This window comes from Aphelocoma coerulescens, chromosome 1A (genome assembly GCF_041296385.1).
Source record: "Aphelocoma coerulescens isolate FSJ_1873_10779 chromosome 1A, UR_Acoe_1.0, whole genome shotgun sequence".
In the NCBI taxonomy this organism is placed as follows: Eukaryota; Metazoa; Chordata; class Aves; order Passeriformes; family Corvidae; genus Aphelocoma; species Aphelocoma coerulescens.
Window position 1 is genome coordinate 64301440 of NC_091014.1, and position 22130 is coordinate 64323569.

The following is a 22130-nucleotide window of genomic DNA, read 5'->3' on the forward strand; positions in this document are numbered from 1 at the left end:
CCACGGAGGAGGCTGAGGGTGCACAAGGAGTTGAGAGCAGACACAATGGACCCCAACTGCCCAGAGGGATATCACAAACCTGGAAAGCCAAGGGATTTTCTTGTTTAGGCTGCACTATTCCAGTTGCTGCCTTTGCATATTAAGCACCTTTTGTGCTTCCCAAAACAGCCTGGACAAATCCCCCTTTCTGTATCCCCATTTGCCACCAGAATTTCCCTGCAGAGAGGCAGACCATGTCTGTGAGCTGCACAGAGCCCACGTTGCTCAGGACACAGCGGGGCAGCCTGGTGCTGCTTCCCAAGGGCTACTACCACGGGCCTACCCCAGTGCATGGCAGGGTCCTGTTCCAGAAGTGCTGAGGGTATTTCCTGATGGATCAGGGGAATATGTCCTGTTCCAGAGGTGCTTTGGGGAGCACGGCCTTCTGGAGTGCACAGGGCTGGTCTCCTGATGTGCCCTGGGTGCCCCCAGAGAGCTCCACTCTGCTTCCTGAGGTGCCTGCTGGGACTCTGTACAATTCCTTTCCATTGCATGGAATAAAACTTTTCTTTGTAAAACACACAGGGGTGTCTGTGTGTGGGGCTGTGAAGCTTTGCAAACTCGCTTAGAGAAGACACTTCCTATGCCAGAACCACTTCCCAACACAGGTTACCTCAGGGAGGCCATGACCTTATATTTCCTCATGTTGCTGATGTAAAACCCTCTGCCATCAAAATATGAAGTAGAAGTAGACTTCTCTTCTCATTAGAAGTGAGGTAAAGAAATTCAGCCAAATTAAATTTAATAAAGAAATAGATTTTTTTCTGTGGCCGAAAGATAGGTCACACAGAAAGCCACGATTGAGAAAAGCAGCTCCGAGCCCGGGGTCAGAGCTGGCTGAACACGTATAGATCATGACCTCTATTGCATCAGACCTCCCAAGTTCATGACTGTTGCTTCGGCTGGTTCTTTTTTATACAGTTCCTGGGCAGAGTCCGAATTAATTCCAGTCTTTTCCTGAAGATGGACTGCACAAAGCCTTTCCTGGGTCTGATGAATTGTCCATCCTGGATGATGAATGGGCCATCTCTGGCTCCTGGAGCAGTTATTTTTAGTTCCCGGAATGCCTAATTCTTTATCAGCTGAGATGTAGATATCAGAAGATAGTGATCAAGTCATCATCTTGTTCAACTGCTCTAGTGTTGTGAAATTTTCCACTCAGCATGTTGTCTCTGCATGGTTTTATTACATTTCAGTTTTATACATAATAGCACGAATTACATACTTTATTTATAACAGAAGTTTATGCGTGACCGGAAGAGTTGAGAACTTCCTCCTGAAGGTTAGAAAGGGGAGGGAGCTCTGAGTCGTACCCAGCCCAGAGCCAGGTCACAACAGCACAGGGATGAAAAAAAAGAGTGGAACAAGAATGGCAGAAAATGTCCTTTATGCTGACTTGAACTTGCCTGAATCAACCAGACCCAGAATCCTGAAGGTCCCTGATGTCCCAGGTAGGTCCATTGCTGAGCACGGAGCTTTCTTTGCATTCTCCAGACTCTCCCCCACATACGTTGAGAGATGTTTCCTGGAGCATCAAAGTCCCGAAGAACACGAGGGAAATGTGAGGGCCAGTGCTGGGAGAATGTGCAGGTGGAGTGTCCAGACAGGGCTGTTTATATTTACAAAGGGGAGTTGTGATGAGGTCTACTTTTCTCTTGCTAAGGTGCAAGTGTGAGGGAGCACCTCTGGTGGTGTGATCTTAAGAGCAGTTTTTCCAATTTTGGAGACTATTGCAGAGCTGAACATCCATTGCTCCTGCCCCAGGCCTGTTGTCCCCCAGCAGACTGGGATTCCTGCAGCTGTTGCTGGTGTTTGCAGCAGTCTCCTGCATGGCTGCTCCGCTCCCTGAGCACAGCAGGCACTGCCTGGGGACTTCTCCTCCTGCTCTGTCTGTACAAACTGCTTGTTTAATGCACAGGTGTGAAATGTTTCATGGACAGGTTTAGTCTGATTTAGGATCAAAGACTTTGCAAAATTCTAACCTAGGATTTATGTGTCTTTAATGAATGTAGAATTATTGTGTTAACTTTTGCACTGGTTTTGTAATATCTGCATCAAAGTACATCCTAAAAAATAGCACACTTCATACAGCGTGTCTCTGTATTTCATTCTCATTTTTCTTCCCTTTCTTTTCCTTCCTTTCACTCTGACAGAAATTATTTCTTGCCATCCGGTGCTTGTCTTTTGTGGAAAGTTCGAGTCCTCTGCATGCCTTTTCAGATGGGTGGAGTTTTTAACACCCCAGGAAATAGGGTTTTTTCACCCCTTTCTACAGATGAATTCAGGGCTCAATTGAACACAATGGATGCCACGTGATTACAAGTTCCATTTTTCTTATTAATTAACCCATGCATTCCTATTCAAAATTTTGATAGATTTCTAATAACATTTTTATGCTTCTCTGCTTGTGCCTTTCGGGGAAACCCCTACCAACTCTTCTGTGTGTTCACTTACTTTATGCACAAGATTTCCCAGATATTGGCTTTGTCTTCTGAAAAGAGCTCAAATCCCTGGCTTCTGTCTTAGCTCTGTACACTGATAGAACCCAGGGAGTTCAGTGTTGTATATCATGATGACTTTGAGCGTTTCATAACATCATATTTTTGACTTTCTACCCACTTTTTACCAGTCTCTGACCTTTCTTTCCTTTCTGTATGTTTTCTTCCCTGATGGTTTATATTTATTATCTGCAGATGTTAGAAGAGATTTCACTATTCTCCATGTTATTTTGTTAACTGTGATAAGATCTCAAACCGCTCCAAATTTAGCACAATATGCAGTTTTCAAGCTTTGATGTTTTAGTCATTCTCACCGTTCCTGTCTGGATGAACAACCTTAGGCTACCCTTGGCACTTTCCTCCCCTTTTGTCAAGATTGGCAATGTGGGTGTGTGCCCCTGTCCCTTCTGGGATTGTCTGCCCTGAAGAGAAACCAGATCTGTTCCTGCCTATAACAAGTGCTCCAACGGTGAAAGTATCATCATGGAACATGGAATCAGAATATCCTGAGCTTGAAGGGACCCACAGGATCATCCAGTCCAGCTCCTGACCCTGCACAGACACCCCAACAGACCCACCTGTGCATCCCTGAGAGTGTTGTCCAAATGCCCCTGGAGCTCTGGCAGCCTTGGGGCTGTGACCATTCCCTGGGGAGCCTGTTCAGTGCCCCACCACCCCCTGGGAGAAGAAGCTTTCCCTGATATCCAACCTAAACCTCCCTGATACAGCTCCAGCTGTTCCCTCAGGTCCTGTCCCTGGTCACCACAGAGCACAGATCAGTGTCTGTAATGGAGAAAAATATAATTTGTGCATGGTTAAACACAGTCACATAATCCAGTTATTGTCCTGTGCTCAGCATTTCTCACAGTTTCAGTCATTTTTGTTTTGTTTAAGTTGATTCTCAGTTCTCTCTGTGATCTGTTCTTTTTCCCTGGCTCAGGTTGTATCTATGCAGAAGTGAAAGTGAAATCCCAAGACGCAAATGATACAACAAACTTTGAATCATCTCGTGAGTTTACCTGTCTGATAAAGTGATGGGAATTTAAACAAGGTGGGGAGAGGGGCTGATCCCAATGTCCCAAACATGCACTGACACAAAACTATGAGGAGGCAGGAGGACACAATTGTCTGCTTTCCACACAGAGCAGGGGCAGCTGAGGTGGTGCATTCTGTGCCTCTAAACACTTGTTGGCTTCCATGGCAAAGGAATAGAAGGATATCAGGGGGCACACCCAGACACCCCTGAGCCCAGCCTTCTGTCCCCAGCAGCAGTGAAAAATGAACACTGGAGATGGGGAAGCAGAGGGTGGGCACTGATTGCTAGGAGGACTCTCCTTTTCACCTCTCCCCAAACCCATGGCAGGTTGGGATCTGTTCATTTCCCTGAGCACAGGGGTCCAGAGCTAGCAGGGAAGCACCAGGACATTCAACCTGGCTCCAGCATGGAAACCTGGAAGGCCCCAGATTCCCAGTGTGAGCCTGGAAAGGCATCCTGGAATGCAGAGGAAAGGGTTCTTTTTTCCAGCTGCTCCCCACATCTTTATTTTTCTGTCCCTCTGTAGGTAAAAGCCGTTGTTATTCCAGAAGACTACTTGCTGTGCTGGCTGCTGTCCTGGTTGTGGCTGTACTGGCCCTAACACTGTGTTGGACACTCCTGTGTAAGTCCTGCTAAAAGTGTAACACCAGCAGTTAATTTGTGATTCTCTCCCACTGACTGAGGTCCAGGCCATGACATCCAAAGCCAGGAGGAACAGAAGTCTGCTGTGAAGGCCAAAGACAGCAGTATTTAGCCAACCATGGCTGTAGGAGGAAATCTGTAAAAAAGCCAAGTGGTTTGAAAGTTCAAAATTCCAGCAGAAAAAAAAGCCACAACAAAATTGGAAACTGACAAGGTTCAAACACTAAGGAATTTATTATACAAATGTTTTGAAGAAACCAGTAAAGATCAAATCATGCCTATTGCTTATATGATTGCAATCCTTGAGAATATTTCAAGGTGATGATGTTGTCTTATGATACCAAGATGTGACACCAAATATCTTAAAATAATTATGAATTAAAGATCATTTGAAAGAAGCACTGAATTCAGAATTAAAAGGAATTTATTTGCAGCTTATTTAAATACAAACCTTGTGCTCAGTCTCTGCATTGAGTTCGTAACAATTTTTAAGCTACATAAACTGATAAATGGTATTTTGTAGAAAAAAGTATTCTTATCACTACCAGAAAGGAAAATATCCATTTGCTACATCCTTTGATTGTTTTCAAGGAATCATTTTTAATTTTCAGATGTTTCTTCTTTCCATCCTTTGATAGCTGAGAAAGCTTGAGAAGCTTCCACAGCCAGTCACTCTCAGGTCCCAGAGTTTGCTATTGCTCAGAGATGCACATGGGGAAGACAAGGCAAAGCCTTTGATCCATGGAACTTAAAACATAGGGCTGGGGGAGCCAATTTGCTCTTCTTTTTCAAGGCAAAGAGTTAAGGACAGATATCTGACAGAGCTCTGATACTTATAAAATGTCAAACACCAAAGGATGGGCCAAATTCTAAACCAGCACAAAGTAACAAGGTGTAATTAGCATTCAGTGCAGCTTTAAGTCTAACACTGAAAGAGGAGTTATTAGACTTGGATCCAGGCCTGGCTTTAGTTATAGCTCCTTTGTGGGTTCAGTACCGCCTCAGTGACCTGAAAAAATTCTACAAAGAAACTTGACATCTAGATCAAAGTGGAGAAACTAAATCAAGGGGGCTTCCAAACTTAAGAGCACACCGGTTTCACTTGTGCTCCAAATAAAAACTGTTGCCATTTTGAGGAGTTTCTTCTAAGTTTTAGTTTAATATGAATTGTCCATATGGTCTTCTTATGCAAATCCACTGGTATTAGGATATAACTTGTTTAAATGAACAAAAGCATTGCCTTTTACTCAGTGCAACCTGACCTGACCATTTTAGGATTTTTATAGCAGAATCATGAGCAAAGAGGCAGAGTTTGCATTCTGTGTTGGGTGATGGGGGGTCAGAGAGGTCCAGCAGAGCTCTGGCAGTGGGTGGCACAGTGGTCATTCCTTGCAAGCAGAAATTGCATTCTTATTTCCAGATGGTGCAACTGCAGGCAGCCAAGAGGACTCAACAACAACCATCCCTGAGGAGGCACTAGGTAGGTGATCCTCCATCATTCCAAAGGGACTTTCCAGAAGCCAGTGGGATTGATGGTTAAGGGGGACAGGAAAGGGGCTGTGTCTGGATTTTGTTCAGAAGGGAAGCAAAGAAAGAAAACCTCTGCTATCTCAGGAATACAAACCTTACCCTGGACACCCCCTGGATGAGCTCAGGGGAAGGCACAGGAAGAACAATCCCTCTGGTACCCCAGCACTGCAGGGAGCAGGATGGACAATGTGCCTGTGCTGCTTTTCCAAGGCCCTCCATTCCCAGCCTTTGGCCTCAGTGCAATTCCATTTTGCTGTTTAGGAGATGCTGAGCAAAGATGGGAAAGGCTGGGTCGTGTTTGCTGTGCTGCTCTGGCTGGCTGGCTCCTGCCTGGTGATTCTGGGCTGGTAACAGCTCCAGAGCCTGTGGGGGATCCCTGGAGCTCCGGTGACAATTCTCAGCAGGGGCACACAGGCACTTCTGTGCCTCTGACTGCCTCTCTGACCTGTTTTTTGTCGTGGCATCCTCTGGGCAGTGTGAACGTGGATTTTCCACACCTGTTCTTCCCTCATGCAGGCTGCCCCCCAAAATGGGAAAAACATGGGAGAAAATGCTACTTCTTTTCTCCAGAGGAGAAAGTGAAGGACTGGAATGCCTCCAGGGATGAATGCGCTGCCATGGGCTCAGAGCTGGTGATCATTGACAGCAGGGAAGAGCTGGTGAGACCCAAATCCCTGGGGCAGCTGCCTGGGGGGCTGGAGCTGCCTGGCTGAGGGCTGAGCAGTGACACTTGTGCCAGCTCCTGTCACATGTCCTTGGGCTCTGGGACCTGCTGCCAGCCATGGACACCCCAGTCCTGGCAATGGGAACAAAGGCCTGCTCAGGGAGAGGCCTCCTGGGGCCTGGAGTCCTGTCCCTGGAAGCTTCTGTGCCCAGGCCTGATCCCATGGGAAGGAGCAAACTCCCTGCCCAGCTGGCTGGGGTTTTACAGGGCTTTAGCACACAGGCCAGGGAGGTTGAACAGACACTTCTTGGTGAGAGCTGTGACTCTGACAAAACCTGAAAAGGCTTTACCACCCCCATCTGAACAGGAAAGTGTCCCCAGGTATCCAGTCACACCTGTCAAACTACAAATTACACCAGCAATGGCACCACAGGTGTGTTATTTCATTTGTTATATTCATAGGGGGCCTCCAAAATGGAGAAATCCATCCTCTGGAGCTGTGGGAAGAGGTGCTGTGGCTGGATGCACACTTTACTCTCTGTGCTGGCTGTTTAGCACTGAGCTTTCTGTGCCTCTGGTGAAGAAAATGTCATTTTCATGTATTCCCATTGCTGGATTTCTTTCCAGAATTACCTTCGCTCACGATCAAGACATAATTACTACTTACTGGGTCTCAGATTCTCTCAAGAGGAGAAGAAGTGGAAGTGGCTCAACAACGTGGAACACAACCCAGCCCTGTGAGCTCATTCCAGCAAGTCCCTGCCATGCAATGTCTGGGGAAAACCCAAAGGCAGAGCAAAGAGCAGAGAGTCCAAGGGAGATCAGGGACTGTGGTTTGGGGGAAGCTGATTCCTTGAGATCCAGGTGTTTCAGCACATGCCTGTGCCAAGGAAAGGGAGCCTTTCAGTGCCATGGGACACAGGCCTGTCCCATCAGGGTGGCAGGAGAGGACGCAGCTGTAGTTCTGCTGGGGAAGGAAGGATCTGACTGGATGCAGTTCCCTGGGGAAAGGAAGGAGCCAGGAGGCAAGGACAAGAGAGAGGGTGATGTCAGCACCATTGGCTGGAGGGGACCAAAGCAGGGAAGGTCTCTGGATGGGAAAGCATTGCCCAGAAACTTTTGTGGAGATGTGGGGAACAAAAGTGAGGAATGGGAGGGAGATGACAGCAAGGCAGTTCCTGATCCCAGTGACACAGCTTAGCAGCCAGGCCAGGTGCCACTCTGCCTTTCACTGCATGTCAGGAATGTGATCAAATCTGACTTTTTTCCCCTGTTCAGGTTTAATATAAGTGGAAATTTTCGCGACTATCTCTGCACAGTCATTGGATTTGGTGAAGTACAAACTGCACCTTGTGGTGGATCCTTATCAACACAAAATATGTGTGAAAAAGCTGCAACAGTTTCAGCCAGGCTTCAGGAGGAGAGCTAAAAACAAGAGGTCCAGGCTGGAATGTTATCCCTGGTTTCCTGTAGGAAGTGTGGATGGGATGTGTCTCATTTCTCTTTAGCTGCCCAGTCTCTGCTCCCAGGGACTCCTGCAGCCTCCCTCCAGACACGTGGCCGAGCTCAGCCCACCCTTTCCCCGATGCTGTCTGAGCCTGGATGGATCCCCCCTGGAGGAGCTGGCACTGGCACACAGGAGGATCTGGGACAGCCTCGTGCCAGAGGTGGCACTTCAAGGCAGGCACTGCCAGGGGAGAGGAGTCCAGCCTGGGGATGGGGTGATCCCAAACAGATCCTGTCTCTCCCAGACACATCCATCCACAGCCCTGTGTTCCCAGCCCTGCCTGGGCACAAGGAGACCCTTCCCAGCCTGGCCACAGCCTGGCCTCGCCTACAGCCACAAGGGAAGGTCAGCACAGATTTCTGGTTGGATCCTGTAGGGAAGGGCAACCCCACACCATTGCCAGGTCTCATGGCCAGGATGAACAGGACAAGTCAGGTGTGGGTGTGGATAAACCTTCCCCTGCCCCTGTCTGTTCCAAGAGCACACCGGATCCCAGAGCCTGTGGGGGGAATGGGAATCAGCACAAGGGAAAGGATCCTACAGCAGCACAGCTCTGGGCATAAAATCAGCCCCAGTCCTGTGTAGTGTGGGGAAGGAGTGTCAGATTTAGGATCTGCTTGGGAAGGGCACGAGAGGATGGAGCCCAGCAGAGACCAGCAAGGCCTGAAGAACAGAGTCCCAGCAGAAGCTGAAGTGGACAGAAAAGAGGACAACTGTCACTGTTGTAGCGGGGACGGCGAAAAGAGCGGCACGACTGTAACGCAGTTCTTGTGCTCGGGGCACGAGCTCTGGCGAGCCCCAGGTCAGAGAGAGTCCAGCTGCGTTACTTCTGTGCGTCGCTGAAGCGACTGCGGCATCAGGAAAAGAGCTGCTGGCTGGGCTAGCTGGCTTCTTTGCAGAGGGAACACGGCAGGAGCCGATGGGATCGGCTCACGTTAGCTTGGAGACAATGGAAGAGAGAGGCTGTTCTGGTCTGACTCCTACCAGGTTTAATGTTAAAAGTTTCGCAACCCGAACAAGCTTGGAAGGGATGGAATGCAACGGGATCCTCCCCCAAGGCTTGCCCTCAGTTTTAAAGGCAATTTGAAAACTGCGGTGAAAAGGGAAAACAACCAATGAGTTACAAGCCAGGGGGAGGATACAATTTAACAAGAACCACTGGGGGAAACTGAGAGGCGGGAGTTATAACAGAGAACCAGTGAACAACCGAGGAACCGAGAACTTTCCCGAACCGGGGGAGGCGGCTTGGACCCGGGTACCACCTGGGGGGGTGCAGCTCAGGCTTCTGAGCCGCCCCTGCACCCACCCTCCGATTTTGTCTCTTTGGGAAACTCAATCCAGGGGATGGGCTGGCATTGATTGGCATCATGCTGCCCCAGCCCCACAGTGGGCTGGGTCATAGCAACATAACTCCAGTCCAGAAGAAGGGAATGGAATTATTTATTAATTTCCAAACTCGTTTATATAACCTGGTTTGCTTGAATGGCATAAGGTTATTGGTCCTTTGACTATCCACCTCTTAAAATGACTGGTTAAACCCTACAATACCCATTTCAAAATATTTCTCCAGGCAGTAACATAACAACATTGCAGCTGCAAGACAAAAATACTAGTTTACAAAAACCTTTCACTGTTCCCGGAAAGTGTGCATGTGAAAGCAAACTTTCACATGGATGCTGGCAGAAAGCTGGAAAATTTCTCATCAAGCATCAGGCTTTCAGCATCCACAGACAACAAAACCCACAGTGACCCATGAAGGAGCTGGTGAGACTTATGAGAGTGACCCACAGGGAATGGCAACACTGTGCTCTGCCCTCTTTTCATTGCAGATTGATCAAAGGGCAAGGCAGCTCTCCTGATGTACCCTGGGTGCCCCCAGAGAGCTTCACTCTGCTGCCTGGGGTGCCTGCTTGGCCTCTGTACAATTCCTCCCCTTTCCATTGCATGGAATAAAATTTTTCAAAACACAAAGAGGTGTCTGTGTGTGGGGGTGTGAAAGTTTGGGAACTCAAGACACTTCCAATGCCAGAACCACTTCCCAACACAGGCGACCTCACGGAGGCCATGACCTTACATTTCCTCATGTTGCTGATGTAAAACCCTCTGCCATCAAAAGATGAAGTAGAAATAGACTTCTCTTCTCATTAGAAGTTTATGCGTGACCGGAAGAGTTGAGAACTTCCTCCTGAAGGTTAGAAAGGGGAGGGAGCTCTGAGTCGTACCCAGCCCAGAGCCGGGTCACAGGAGCACAGGGGTGAAAGAAGAGAGTGGAACAAGAATGGCAGAAAATGTCCTTCATGCTGACTTGAACTTGCCTGAATCAACCAGACCCAGAATCCTGAAGGTCCCTGATGTCCCAGGTAGGTCCATTGCTGAGCACGGAGCTTTCTTTGCATTCTCCAGACTCTCCCTCACATACGTTGAGAGATGTTTCCTGGAGCATCAAAGTCCCGAAGAACACGAGGGAAATGTGAGGGCCAGTGCTGGGAGAATGTGCAGGTGGAGTGTCCAGACAGGGCTGTTTATATTTACAAAGGGGAGTTGTGATGAGGTCTACTTTTCTCTTGCTAAGGTGCAAGTGTGAGGGAGCACCTCTGGTGGTGTGATCTTAAGAGTAGTTTTTCCAATTTTGGAGACTATTGCAGAGCTGAACATCCATTGCTCCTGCCCCAGGCCTGTTGTCCCCCAGCAGACTGGGATTCCTGCAGCTGTTGCTGGTGTTTGCAGCAGTCTCCTGCATGGCTGCTCCGCTCCCTGAGCACAGCAGGCACTGCCTGGGGACTTCTCCTCCTGCTCTGTCTGTACAAACTGCTTGTTTAATGCACAGGTGTGAAATGTTTCATGGACAGGTTTAGTCTGATTTAGGATCAAAGACTTTGCAAAATTCTAACCTAGGATTTATGTGTCTTTAATGAATGTAGAATTATTGTCTTAACTTTTGCACTGGTTTTGTAATATCTGCATCAAAGTACATTCTAAAAAATAGCACACTTCATACAGTATGTCTCTGTATTTCATTTTCATTTTTCTTCCCTTTCTTTCTAACCTTCCTTTCACTCTGACAGAAATTATTTCTTGCCATCCGGTGCTTGTCTTTTGCACAAGCACCGGATGCATCTCTTTTCATACGGTTGCAGGTTTTAACACCCCAAAAACCAGGGTTTTATCACCTCTATCAACTGATGAATTCACAGCTCACTTGACAGGGAGCCACAATAGATGACACATGATCCCAAGGTTCAGTTTCATTATAATTCCAAGTTTTTGTACAGTTTCTAATAACCTTTTATGTTTCTCTGTTTGTGTCTTTCTGGGAAATGCCTAACAACTCTTTTCTTATTTTAGGCACAAATCTTCCCAGATACTATTGCTATCTTTCAGAAAAGAGCTTAATACACTGGTTTCCTGCCTGGATCCCATTGTCTCTGAGCAGCCCTTTTGAGCTCCTCTTTACTGAGCCCCCTCTCCTTCAGGCAGCTCCCTCTCTCGCCCACCCACCCTCTGTGTGTCCTTGTGCAATCCAGGGCTAGGAGGATTCTCCTGCTTTTCACCTCTCCTCAAACCCTTGGCAGGTTGGAATCTGTTCCGGTCGCTGAGCACAGGGGTCCAGAGCCAGTGGGGAAGCACCAGGACATTCAGCCTGGCTCCAGCATGGAAACCTGGAAGGCTCCAGCATAGAAATCTGGAAGGCTCCAGTGTCCCAGTGGGAGCCTGAAAAGGCATCTTGGAATGCAGAGAAAAGGGGCTTTTTTCCAGCTGTTCCCCACATCTTTATTTTTCTGTCCCTCTGTAGGTAAAAGCTGTTGTTCTGGAACACGAGTTCCTGTCCTGCTTGCTGTCCTGGTTGTGATAATCCTCATAATGGTCATACCACTGTATCTGACACTCACAGGTAAGTCCTGCTAAAATTGTAACACTGGCAAGTAATTTGTGTCTCTCTCCCACTGACTGATGCCCAGGCCATGACACAGGCAGGAGGAACAGAAGTCTGCTGTGAAGGCCAAGGAGAGCAGTTTTCAGCCAACTGCAGCTGTAAGAGAAAATCTGTAAAAAAGCCAAGTGGTTTAGAAGTTGTAAAATCCAACAGATAAAAAGCCAAAACCCAGTTGAAAACTGTCAAGGTTCAAACACTGAAGAATTTGTTATACAAATGTTTTGAAGAAACAAGTCAAGATCAGATAATGTCTATCCTTATTATGACTGCAATCCTTGAGAATATTTCATGATTATTATATGCTATCATGGCATCCAGGTGTGACACCAAAAATCTTAAAATAATTAGGAATAAAAGCTCCTCTGAAAGAGATAGCAAAGTTACACCTTAAAGGAATTTTTGTCACCTGACTGAAATAAAAGCCTTGTGCTCAGTCTCTGCATAGATATCACTGAGTTCATAACAATCTCTGAACTACCTAGAAAGACACATTGTATTCTCTAGAAAGAAAACATTCTTATCTCCAGGAAAAAAAAAAATCCTTAGAGCCATGTGGTACTTCCTTTGAAAGTTTGCAAGGAATCAATTTAAATTTCAGATGTTTCTTGTTGTCTCTTTCCATATTTTGAGAATTGAGTAAGTCTGAAAGGTTTACACAACCAGTCACACTCAAAACCCAGGCTTTCCCAACTACTCAGAGCTACCCATGGTGAAAAAATGCCAAAACCTTTAATGCATTTGGCATAAAACATAAGCTTAGGTGAGGTAATTGCTTTTTGTTTTTCAAGGCAAAGAGTATAGGGAACATATCTGATGGTGCTCTGATGTGTATAAAATGCGAAATACCAGAGAAAAGACAAATTAGAAAACAAATAATAAACCAAGACAACCTAAGGAGGTGAAATTAGCTGCATTTATTAGAGCACAAAATCTGGAGTTGATGTCATTTGTCTCTCATTGCTGTGGTTCTGTGTGTGCTGTGCCTCACATTCACTGCTCTGAGAAGGGTTGGAGCAGTTCTGGGTCAGTTCCAGAGTTTGGCCCTTTGGAAAACGACTCCTTGGTGTGTGCTGCAGCTTTGAGGGTTGTTTGCAATGGATGAGCAAAGAGGCAGAGTTTGCATTCTGTGTTGGGTGATGGGGGGTCAGAGAGGTCCAGCAGAGCTCTGGCAGTGGGTGGTACAGTGATCATTCCTTGCAAGTATAAACCGTATTCTTATTTCCAGATGGTGCAACTGCAGGCAGCCAACAGAACTCAACAAAATTACCACCCAGCCATGAAGGGGCACCAGGTAGGCAATTCTCTGTCATTCCAAAAGGAGGTTTCCAGAAGCCTGTGAAATTGACTGTTAAGGGGGACAGAAAAGGGGCCGTGTCAGGATTTTGTTCAGAAGGAAAACAAACAACCTCTCTGCCATGTCAGGAATACAAACCTTACCCTGGACACTCCCAGGATGAGCTCTGCAGCCCATGGAGGGTTTGCATTTGCACCTCCTTTGGAACCAGTGCTGGCTCAGCTCTGCATTCCTGTTCCACAGGGAAGAACTGATGCCCCTCTGCTGCCAGAGCAGAGCAGTCTGAGGCTGGGGAAGGGACAGGAGAAACAATCCCTCTGGTACCCCAGCACTGCAGGGAGCAGGATGGACAATGTGCCTGTGCTGCTTTCCCAATGCCCCTCCATTCCCAGCCTTTCACCTCAGTGCAATTCCATGCTGCTCCTTAGGAGCTGCTGGATCCCCAACCAACTTTTCTCCTGCAGGCCCTGTCTCCCTGAATCTCTTCCCCCTTTCCAGCTCCCCCTCTCTGCTCCTCCCACTGCCCTGCAATGCACACAAATGTTGGTGCTTTCAGTAGCCTGGCCAATTCCACATCAGGCAAATCAGACTTCAGGAATCTGAGAGCTGCTTTTGTGCCTTGAGCATTTCTCTGTGTGCCCTGAGCAAAGATGGGAAAGGCTGGGTTGTGTTTACTGTGCTGCTCCCTGTCTGCCTGCTGCCTGGTGATTCTGGGCTGGTATCACCTCCAGAATCTGTGGGGGATCCCTGGAGCTCCGGTGACAATTCTCAGCAGGGGCACACAGGCATTTCTGTGGCTGTGACTGCCTCTCTGACCTCTTTTTTGTCATGGCATCCTTTTGCCATCTCTATTCTTTTTCTAATTTGCTCTTTTTACTTTGACAGTGGGTCCAATGCAGTGTTCACAAAGTACTGACATTAATTCCATAAGCCAGCAGAATGCACTTGAACTGACAGAAAACCTTATCTCTGTGTGGAGATAGAACCAAGGGGGCTCACTGCTGGATATCAGGATGGCTTTGAGTGTTTCATAAACATGGAACATCCTATGTCTTACTTTGTACCCACATCTTTCAACTTTACACTTGTCTACGTACATCCTTTCCTGCTGGCTTGTATTTCTTACATAACTATGTTACACCTCCCCATTTAGCATGATCTGCAGTTTTCAGGCTTCCAGATTTTAACCATTTTTCCCATTTGTGTATGGATGTGAACTGAATGAGACAGTCAGGGACCAGCAGTGAAAAGGGAATAGCAGGAGATGAGGAAGAAGAGAGAGGGCATTGATGATACCTTCCTGTCATAGTTTCACATGCAATACTCCCACATTTCCCTCAGGGAATTCCTGAGATTTCACTCAGGGAATTCCTCATGTCAGGGTCTGTAGAGTCACCATCCCAGAGCTATTCAAAGCCTGCCTGTGCATGGTCCTGGACACCCTGCTCTGGTCAACACCTGAGGAGGGTTTTGGTCTCGGGGATGTGAAAAGGTCAATTCAAACCTAAACTATTCTGTGGATGTGTGCTCAGGACAGAAGAGCTGACGTTCCCAGAGATCCTCTAGAACTTTCTTTTTACTTTTTTACTTTGAATTCATGTTAGATCTGTTACCTCCTAGTGCCTGGGTGGAAAGAGAGCTCTAAGAGTGGGATTAAAAAACAGCCTTAGCAATCCAGCTATCTCCCAGCAGATTTCCCTTGGGATTTGTTAGTATATCCATGTTCTATTTAGGCCGTATATCTTCCAGTTCTTGCAGCTCCTCACAAGGAACTGCCCCGAACTGAAAGATCTGCCCAGTTCTTACTCAGTGTTCCAGTTTGGTCAAATTTAGAAAGATATCCTCTGAGAGAAGGCACAACCACCCCTCCCCCCACCAGGTTCGGGAAAAAAAATATTTTCCTCGAAGGAAAAATGAAAGAGATAAAAACTATTTATTTAACAAACACATGGGAAAAGGATAATAATGCTAAATAATAAAATCTTTTGCTGTGAAGAAAAAACCTGGGAAAGTGTTAGAGTCCTCCCTTTGGTCTCCTCGGAGCTGGGGCTTGGCCCAGGGCCAGGCCCTCTGTGCTTGGTGGAAAGTCCTCCCAATGTGCTCTGATATTGAAGCAATCCACAGAAAAAGGGAAAAATCCGAAATTCCGGGGAAGGGAGAAAAAAGTTCAACTCTCAGTCTCTCTCTGGAGAAGAAGAAAAACTGAAAAAAAAACTGGCTGAAATCTGGCTGGGAAAAAAAAGTCACTATCTCTGTGTGACCTTGAACAAGCTGCAATCTGCTTTGAAAAAGTTTTGCTCAGGGTTTTTCCTTCCCCCTCTCAGGCTCAGTTTAAAGGCATAGAAAGGCACAAGAATTAATTTCTGGGCATAGGGCAGCAATAGGGGATACACATCATAAGGTCACCCCAAGACATTCCACCCCTTATCCCATATTGTTGGCTCAATGCCCAAACGATATTCTAACTCTACACACACATTAATACATATATATATATACACAGCTATACATGAACAGTGACAGTGACACTCAGCAGGCAGGGGTATACTGGTATTTCACACTACAGGTGGGTTTCACACAACAATCAGATCTCCCTGTGGTACACAACGTGTTGTTCCATCTTTCTGCATTACCCACCATGTGCAACCAGGTCCCTGAGCAAAGACAACCCCACGGGTGGGTTTGTCTGTACTCGAGGCAGATTTTATCCACACAGTCTTTCCTAACAGACCTCTGACATGCACTACTGGGACCTTATCTCCATCTGTTGCATGCAGGGATTCAGATTGGGCTGGACCAGCTCTATTGGTGGAACCTCGGGTGTTAACTAACCAGGTGGCCTTTGCTAGATGCTGTTCCCAATTTTTGAAAGTTCCCCCACCCAGTGCTTTCAGGGTGGTTTTCAACAATCCATTGCACTGTTCCACTTTGCCTGCAGCTGGTGCATGGTAAGGGATGTGGTACACCCACTCAATGCCATGTTCTCTAGCCCAGGTGTTTATGAGGCTGTTCTTAAAATGAGTCCCATTGTCAGATTCACCCCAGTCACCCCAAGACACTCAGTCAATCCTGACACAAGGGATTAATTCAGCTTCTCTACCATGACCTTCTCAGCTGAATGTTTCCTGCAGAGCCAGCTATCCTGCCTGAATCCCATTGTCTCTGAGCAGCCCTTTTGAGCTCCTCTTTACTGAGCCCCCTCTCTGTCAGGCAGCTCCTTCTCTTACCCACCCACCCTCTGTGTGTCCTTGTGCAATCCAGGGCTAGGAGGACTCTCCTGCTTTTCACCTCTCCTCAAATCCATGGCAAGTTGGGATCAGGTCCCTGAGCACAAGGATCCAGAGCCAGTGGGGAAGCACCAGGACATTCAGCCTGGCTCCAGCCTGCAGATCTGGAAGGCTCCAGAGTCCCAGTGGGAGCCTGAAAAGGCATCCTGGAATGCAGGGGAAAGGGACTTTTTCCAGCTCTTCCCCTAATGTTTACTTTTTTCTGTCTCTCTCTAGGAAAAAGATGTTGTTCCAGAACACGAGTTGCTGTCCTGGTTACTGGGATAATCCTGCTCCTGCTCATTATTGTGTGTCAGATACTCCCATGTAAGTGCTATGAAGTAATAACAGCAATTAATGTGTGACTCTTTCTCACTGGCTGACGTCCAGGTCAGGACATCCAAGGCCAGGAGGAACAGAAGTCTGGTTTGAAGGCAAAGGGGAGCAATTTTTAGCCAACCATGACTGTAAGCAGAAATGTGGAAGAGAGTTGAGTGATTTGAAAGTTTAAAATTCCAAAAGCAAAGAAAAAGCCAAAACCTAATTGAAAACTGACAATGTTTATCCCAGACCAGGAGTTTTCCCACTTTTACCCTTCCCCATCTCCCTTCTCCTCTCCCCATCCCATGGAGGGGGCAGAGAGCCAGTGGCTTTCTGGGGATTATTTGCCAGCTGGGGTCCAATCCCAACAGGCCCAGAGCTGCCCCCAGGGCTCCAGGAGATCCCACACAACGCTGAGCCCAGCAGGATGATCCCCTCTCCCAGGGGCTGCTGAGGCTGTTTGATGTCCCCAGGACAGGCTTTGCCCTCTGGGCTGTCTGGGCAGTGCTGGCTCCCCCTGAGCCTGGTGCTGACCAGCACATCAGGCTGGGGATGGGGCTGCTCCTGGGAGATTCAATCTGCCATCAGCACCAAAGCCAAATGAAGCTGGCATCTTCAACTGGGAATCGCTGCTGAGAGATAGGATGTGTCCCCCCACAATTATTGCCAGCACAATGTCCACAGAGCTGCCACCTCCTGCTCTAGGAAAGCATTAATCCTGTGGGATTTACAAAGCTGGAAAGCCAAGGACTTGTCTTGTTTAGGCTGAACTATTCCAGCTGAAATTTTTGCATATTAAGCACCTTCTGCACTTCCTGAAACAGAATGGACCAACCCCCCTTCCTGAATGATGACTCTCTGCCTTTTCACCTCTCCCCAAACCCATGGCAGGTTGAGATCTGTTCAGTTCCCTGAGCACAGGGGTCCAGAGCTAGCAGGGAAACACCAGGACATTCAGCCTGGCTCCAGCATGGAAACCTGCAAGGCTCCAGATTCCCAGTGTGAGCCTGGAAAGGCATCCTGGAATGCAGAGGAAAGGGTTCTTTTTTCCAGCTGCTCCCCACATCTTTATTTTTCTGTCCCTCTGTAGGTAAAAGCCGTTGTTATTCCAGAAGACTACTTGCTGTGCTGGCTGCTGTCCTGGTTGTGGCTGTACTGGCCCTAACACTGTGTTGGACACTCCTGTGTAAGTCCTGCTAAAAGTGTAACACCAGCAGTTAATTTGTGATTCTCTCCCACTGACTGAGGTCCAGGCCATGACATCCAAAGCCAGGAGGAACAGAAGTCTGCTGTGAAGGCCAAAGACAGCAGTATTTAGCCAACCATGGCTGTAGGAGGAAATCTGTAAAAAAGCCAAGTGGTTTGAAAGTTCAAAATTCCAGCAGAAAAAAAAAGCCACAACAAAATTGGAAACTGACAAGGTTCAAACACTAAGGAATTTATTATACAAATGTTTTGAAGAAACCAGTAAAGATCAAATCATGCCTATTGCTTATATGATTGCAATCCTTGAGAATATTTCAAGGTGATGATGTTGTCTTATGATACCAAGATGTGACACCAAAAATCTTAAAATAATTATGAATGAAAGATCATTTGAAAGAAGCACTGAATTCAGAATTAAAAGGAATTTATTTGCAGCTTATTTAAATACAAACCTTGTGCTCAGTCTCTGCACTGAGTTCGTAACAATTTTTAAGCTACATAAACTGATAAATGGTATTTTGTAGAAAAAAGTATTCTTATCACTACCAGAAAGGAAAATATCCATTTGCTACTTCCTTTGATTGTTTTCAAGGAATCATTTTTAAATTTCAGAGTTATCTTCTTTCCATCCTTTGATAGCTGAGAAAGCTTGAGAAGCTTCCACAGCCAGTCACTCTCAGGTCCCAGAGTTTGCTACTGCTCAGAGATGCACATGGGGAAGACAAGGCAAAGCCTTTGATCCATGGAACTTAAAACATAGGGCTGGGGGAGCCAATTTGCTCTTCTTTTTCAAGGCAAAGAATTAAGGACAGATATCTGACAGAGCTCTGATACTTATAAAATGTCAAACACCAAAGGATGGGCCAAATTCTAAACCAGCACAAAGAAACAAGGTGTAATTAGCATTCAGTGCAGCTTTAAGTCTAACACTGAAAGAGGAGTTATTAGACTTTGATCCAGGCCTGGCTTTAGTTATAGCTCCTTTGTGGGTTCAGTACTGCCTCAGTGACCTGAAAAAATTCTACAAAGAAACTTGACATCTAGATCAAAGTGGAGAAACTAAATCAAGGGGGCTTCTAAACTTAAGAGCACACAGGTTTCACTTGTGCTCCAAATAAAAACTGTTGCCATTTTGAGGAGTTTCTTCTAAGTTTTAGTTTAATATGAATTGTCCATATGGTCTTCTTATGCCAAATCCACTGGTATTAGGATATAACTTGTTTAAATGAACAAAAGCATTGCCTTTTACTCAGTGTAACCTGACCTGACCATTTCAGGATTTTTATAGCAGAATCATGAGCAAAGAGGCAGAGTTTGCATTCTGTGTTGGGTGATGGGGGGTCAGAGAGGTCCAGCAGAGCTCTGGCAGTGGGTGGCACAGTGGTCATTCCTTGCAAGCAGAAATTGCATTCTTATTTCCAGATGGTGCAACTGCAGGCAGCCAAGAGCACTCAACAACAACCATCCCTGAGGAGGCACTAGGTAGGTGATCCTCCATCATTCCAAAGGGACTTTCCAGAAGCCTGTGGGATTGATGGTTAAGGGGGACAGGAAAGGGGCTGTGTCTGGATTTTGTTCAGAAGGGAAGCAAAGAAAGAAAACCTCTGCTATCTCAGGAATACAAACCTTACCCTGGACACCCCCTGGATGAGCTCAGGGGAAGGCACAGGAAGAACAATCCCTCTGGTACCCCAGCACTGCAGGGAGCAGGATGGACAATGTGCCTGTGCTGCTTTTCCAAGGCCCTCCATTCCCAGCCTTTGGCCTCAGTGCAATTCCATTTTCCTGTTTAGGAGATGCTGAGCAAAGATGGGAAAGGCTGGGTCGTGTTTGCTGTGCTGCTCTGGCTGGCTGGCTCCTGCCTGGTGATTCTGGGCTGGTAACAGCTCCAGAGCCTGTGGGGGATCCCTGGAGCTCCGGTGACAATTCTCAGCAGGGGCACACAGGCACTTCTGTGCCTCTGACTGCCTCTCTGACCTGTTTTTTGTCGTGGCATCCTCTGGGCAGTGTGAACGTGGATTTTCCACACCTGTTCTTCCCTCATGCAGGCTGCCCCCCAAAATGGGAAAAACATGGGAGAAAATGCTACTTCTTTTCTCCAGAGACGAAAGTGAAGGACTGGAATGCCTCCAGGGATGAATGCGCTGCCATGGGCTCAGAGCTGGTGATCATTGACAGCAGGGAAGAGCTGGTGAGACCCAAATCCCTGGGGCAGCTGCCTGGGGGGCTGGAGCTGCCTGGCTGAGGGCTGAGCAGTGACACTTGTGCCAGCTCCTGTCACATGTCCTTGGGCTCTGGGACCTGCTGCCAGCCATGGACACCCCAGTCCTGGCAACGGGAACAAAGGCCTGCTCAGGGAGAGGCCTCCTGGGGCCTGGAGTCCTGTCCCTGGAAGCTTCTGTGCCCAGGCCTGATCCCATGGGAAGGAGCAAACTCCCTGCCCAGCTGGCTGGGGTTTTACAGGGCTTTAGCACACAGGCCAGGGAGGTTGAACAGACACTTCTTGGTGAGAGCTGTGACTCTGACAAAACCTGAAAAGGCTTTACCACCCCCATCAGAACAGGAAAGTGTCCCCAGGTATCCAGTCACACCTGTCAAACTACAAATTACACCAGCAATGGCACCACAGGTGTGTTATTTCATTTGTTATATTCATAGGGGGCCTCCAAAATGGAGAAATCCATCCTCTGGAGCTGTGGGAAGAGGTGCTGTGGCTGGATGCACGCTTCACTCTCTGTGCTGGCTGTTTAGCACTGAGCTTTCTGTGCCTCTGGTGAAGAAAATGTCATTTTCATGTATTCCCATTGCTGGATTTCTTTCCAGAATTACCTTTGCTCACGATCAAGATATAATTACTACTTACTGGGTCTCAGATTGTCTCAAGAGGAGAAGAAGTGGAAGTGGCTCAACAACGTGGAACATGACCCAGCCATGTGAGCTCATTCCAGCAAGTCCCTGCCATGCAATGTCTGGGGAAAACCCAAAGGCAGAGCAAAGAGCAGAGAGCCCAAGGGAGATCAGGGACTGTGGTTTGGGGGAAGCTGATTCGTTGAGATCCAGGTGCTTCAGCACATGCCTGTGCCAAGGAAAGGGAGCCTTTCAGTGCCATGGGACACAGGCCTGTCCCATCAGGGTGGCAGGAGAGGATGCAGCTGTAGTTCTGCTGGGGAAGGAAGGATCTGACTGGATGCAGTTCCCTGGGGAAAGGAAGGAGCCAGGAGGCAAGGACAAGAGAGAGGGTGATGTCAGCACCATTGGCTGGAGGGGACCAAAGCAGGGAAGGTCTCTGGATGGGAAAGCATTGCCCAGAAACTTTTGTGGAGATGTGGGGAACAAAAGTGAGGAATGGGAGGGAGATTCCAGCAAGGCAGTTCCTGATCCCAGTGACACAGCTTAGCAGCCAGGCCAGGTGCCACTCTGCCTTTCACTGCATGTCAGGAATGTGATCAAATTTGTCTTTTTTCCCCTGTTCAGGTTTAATATAAGTGGAAATTTTCGCGACTATCTCTGCACAGTCATTGGATTTCATAAAGTACAAACTGCACCTTGTTATGGATCCCTAGCAACACAAAATATGTGTGAAAAAGCTGCAACAGTTTCAGCCAGGCTTCAGAAGGAGAGCTAAAAACAAGAGGTCCAGGCTGGAATGTTATCCCTGGTTTCCTGTAGGAAGTGTGGATGGGATGTGTCTCATTTCTCTTTAGCTGCCCAGTCTCTGCTCCCAGGGACTCCTGCAGCCTCCCTCCAGACACGTGGCCGAGCTCAGCCCACCCTTTCCCCGATGCTGTCTGAGCCTGGATGGATCCCCCCTGGAGGAGCTGGCACTGGCACACAGGAGGATCTGGGACAGCCTCGTGCCAGAGGTGGCACTTCAAGGCAGGCACTGCCAGGGGAGAGGAGTCCAGCCTGGGGATGGGGTGATCCCAAAGAGATCCTGTCTCTCCCAGACACATCCATCCACAGCCCCGTGTTCCCAGCCCTGCTTGGGCACAAGGAGACCCTTCCCAGCCTGGCCACAGCCTGGCCTCGCCTACAGCCACAAGGGAAGGGCAGCACAGATTTCCGGTTGGATCCTGTAGGGAAGGGCAACCCCACACCATTGCCAGGTCTCATGGCCAGGATGAACAGGACAAGTCAGGTGTGGGTGTGGATAAACCTTCCCCTGCCCCTGACTGTCTGTTCCAAGAGCACAC

At 47.7% G+C, this 22130-nt stretch overlaps 1 protein-coding gene across 6 annotated transcripts; it reads left to right on the forward strand.

The window, feature by feature from the left end:
- The first annotated feature begins 1357 nt into the window (after positions 1-1357).
- Positions 1358-21848, forward strand: LOC138104237 (killer cell lectin-like receptor subfamily B member 1B allele B). Of its 6 annotated transcripts, XM_069003244.1 has the most exons (12): positions 1358-1490; positions 3478-3546; positions 4100-4195; positions 5636-5695; positions 13076-13141; positions 16648-16737; positions 17822-17917; positions 19360-19419; positions 19986-20128; positions 20596-20642; positions 20761-20870; positions 21412-21463. In XM_069003244.1, exons 1-12 carry the CDS (start codon positions 1385-1387, stop codon positions 21420-21422), a joined length of 954 nt encoding a protein of 317 aa, XP_068859345.1. In that variant the 5' UTR covers positions 1358-1384; the 3' UTR covers positions 21423-21463. The 6 variants fall into 6 exon arrangements, with proteins under 6 accessions (XP_068859345.1, XP_068859344.1, XP_068859340.1 ...); XM_069003243.1 differs by lacking the exon at positions 20596-20642 and having other exon boundaries at positions 21412-21848; XM_069003239.1 differs by having other exon boundaries at positions 20761-21441.
- Positions 21849-22130: the final 282 nt, after the last annotated feature.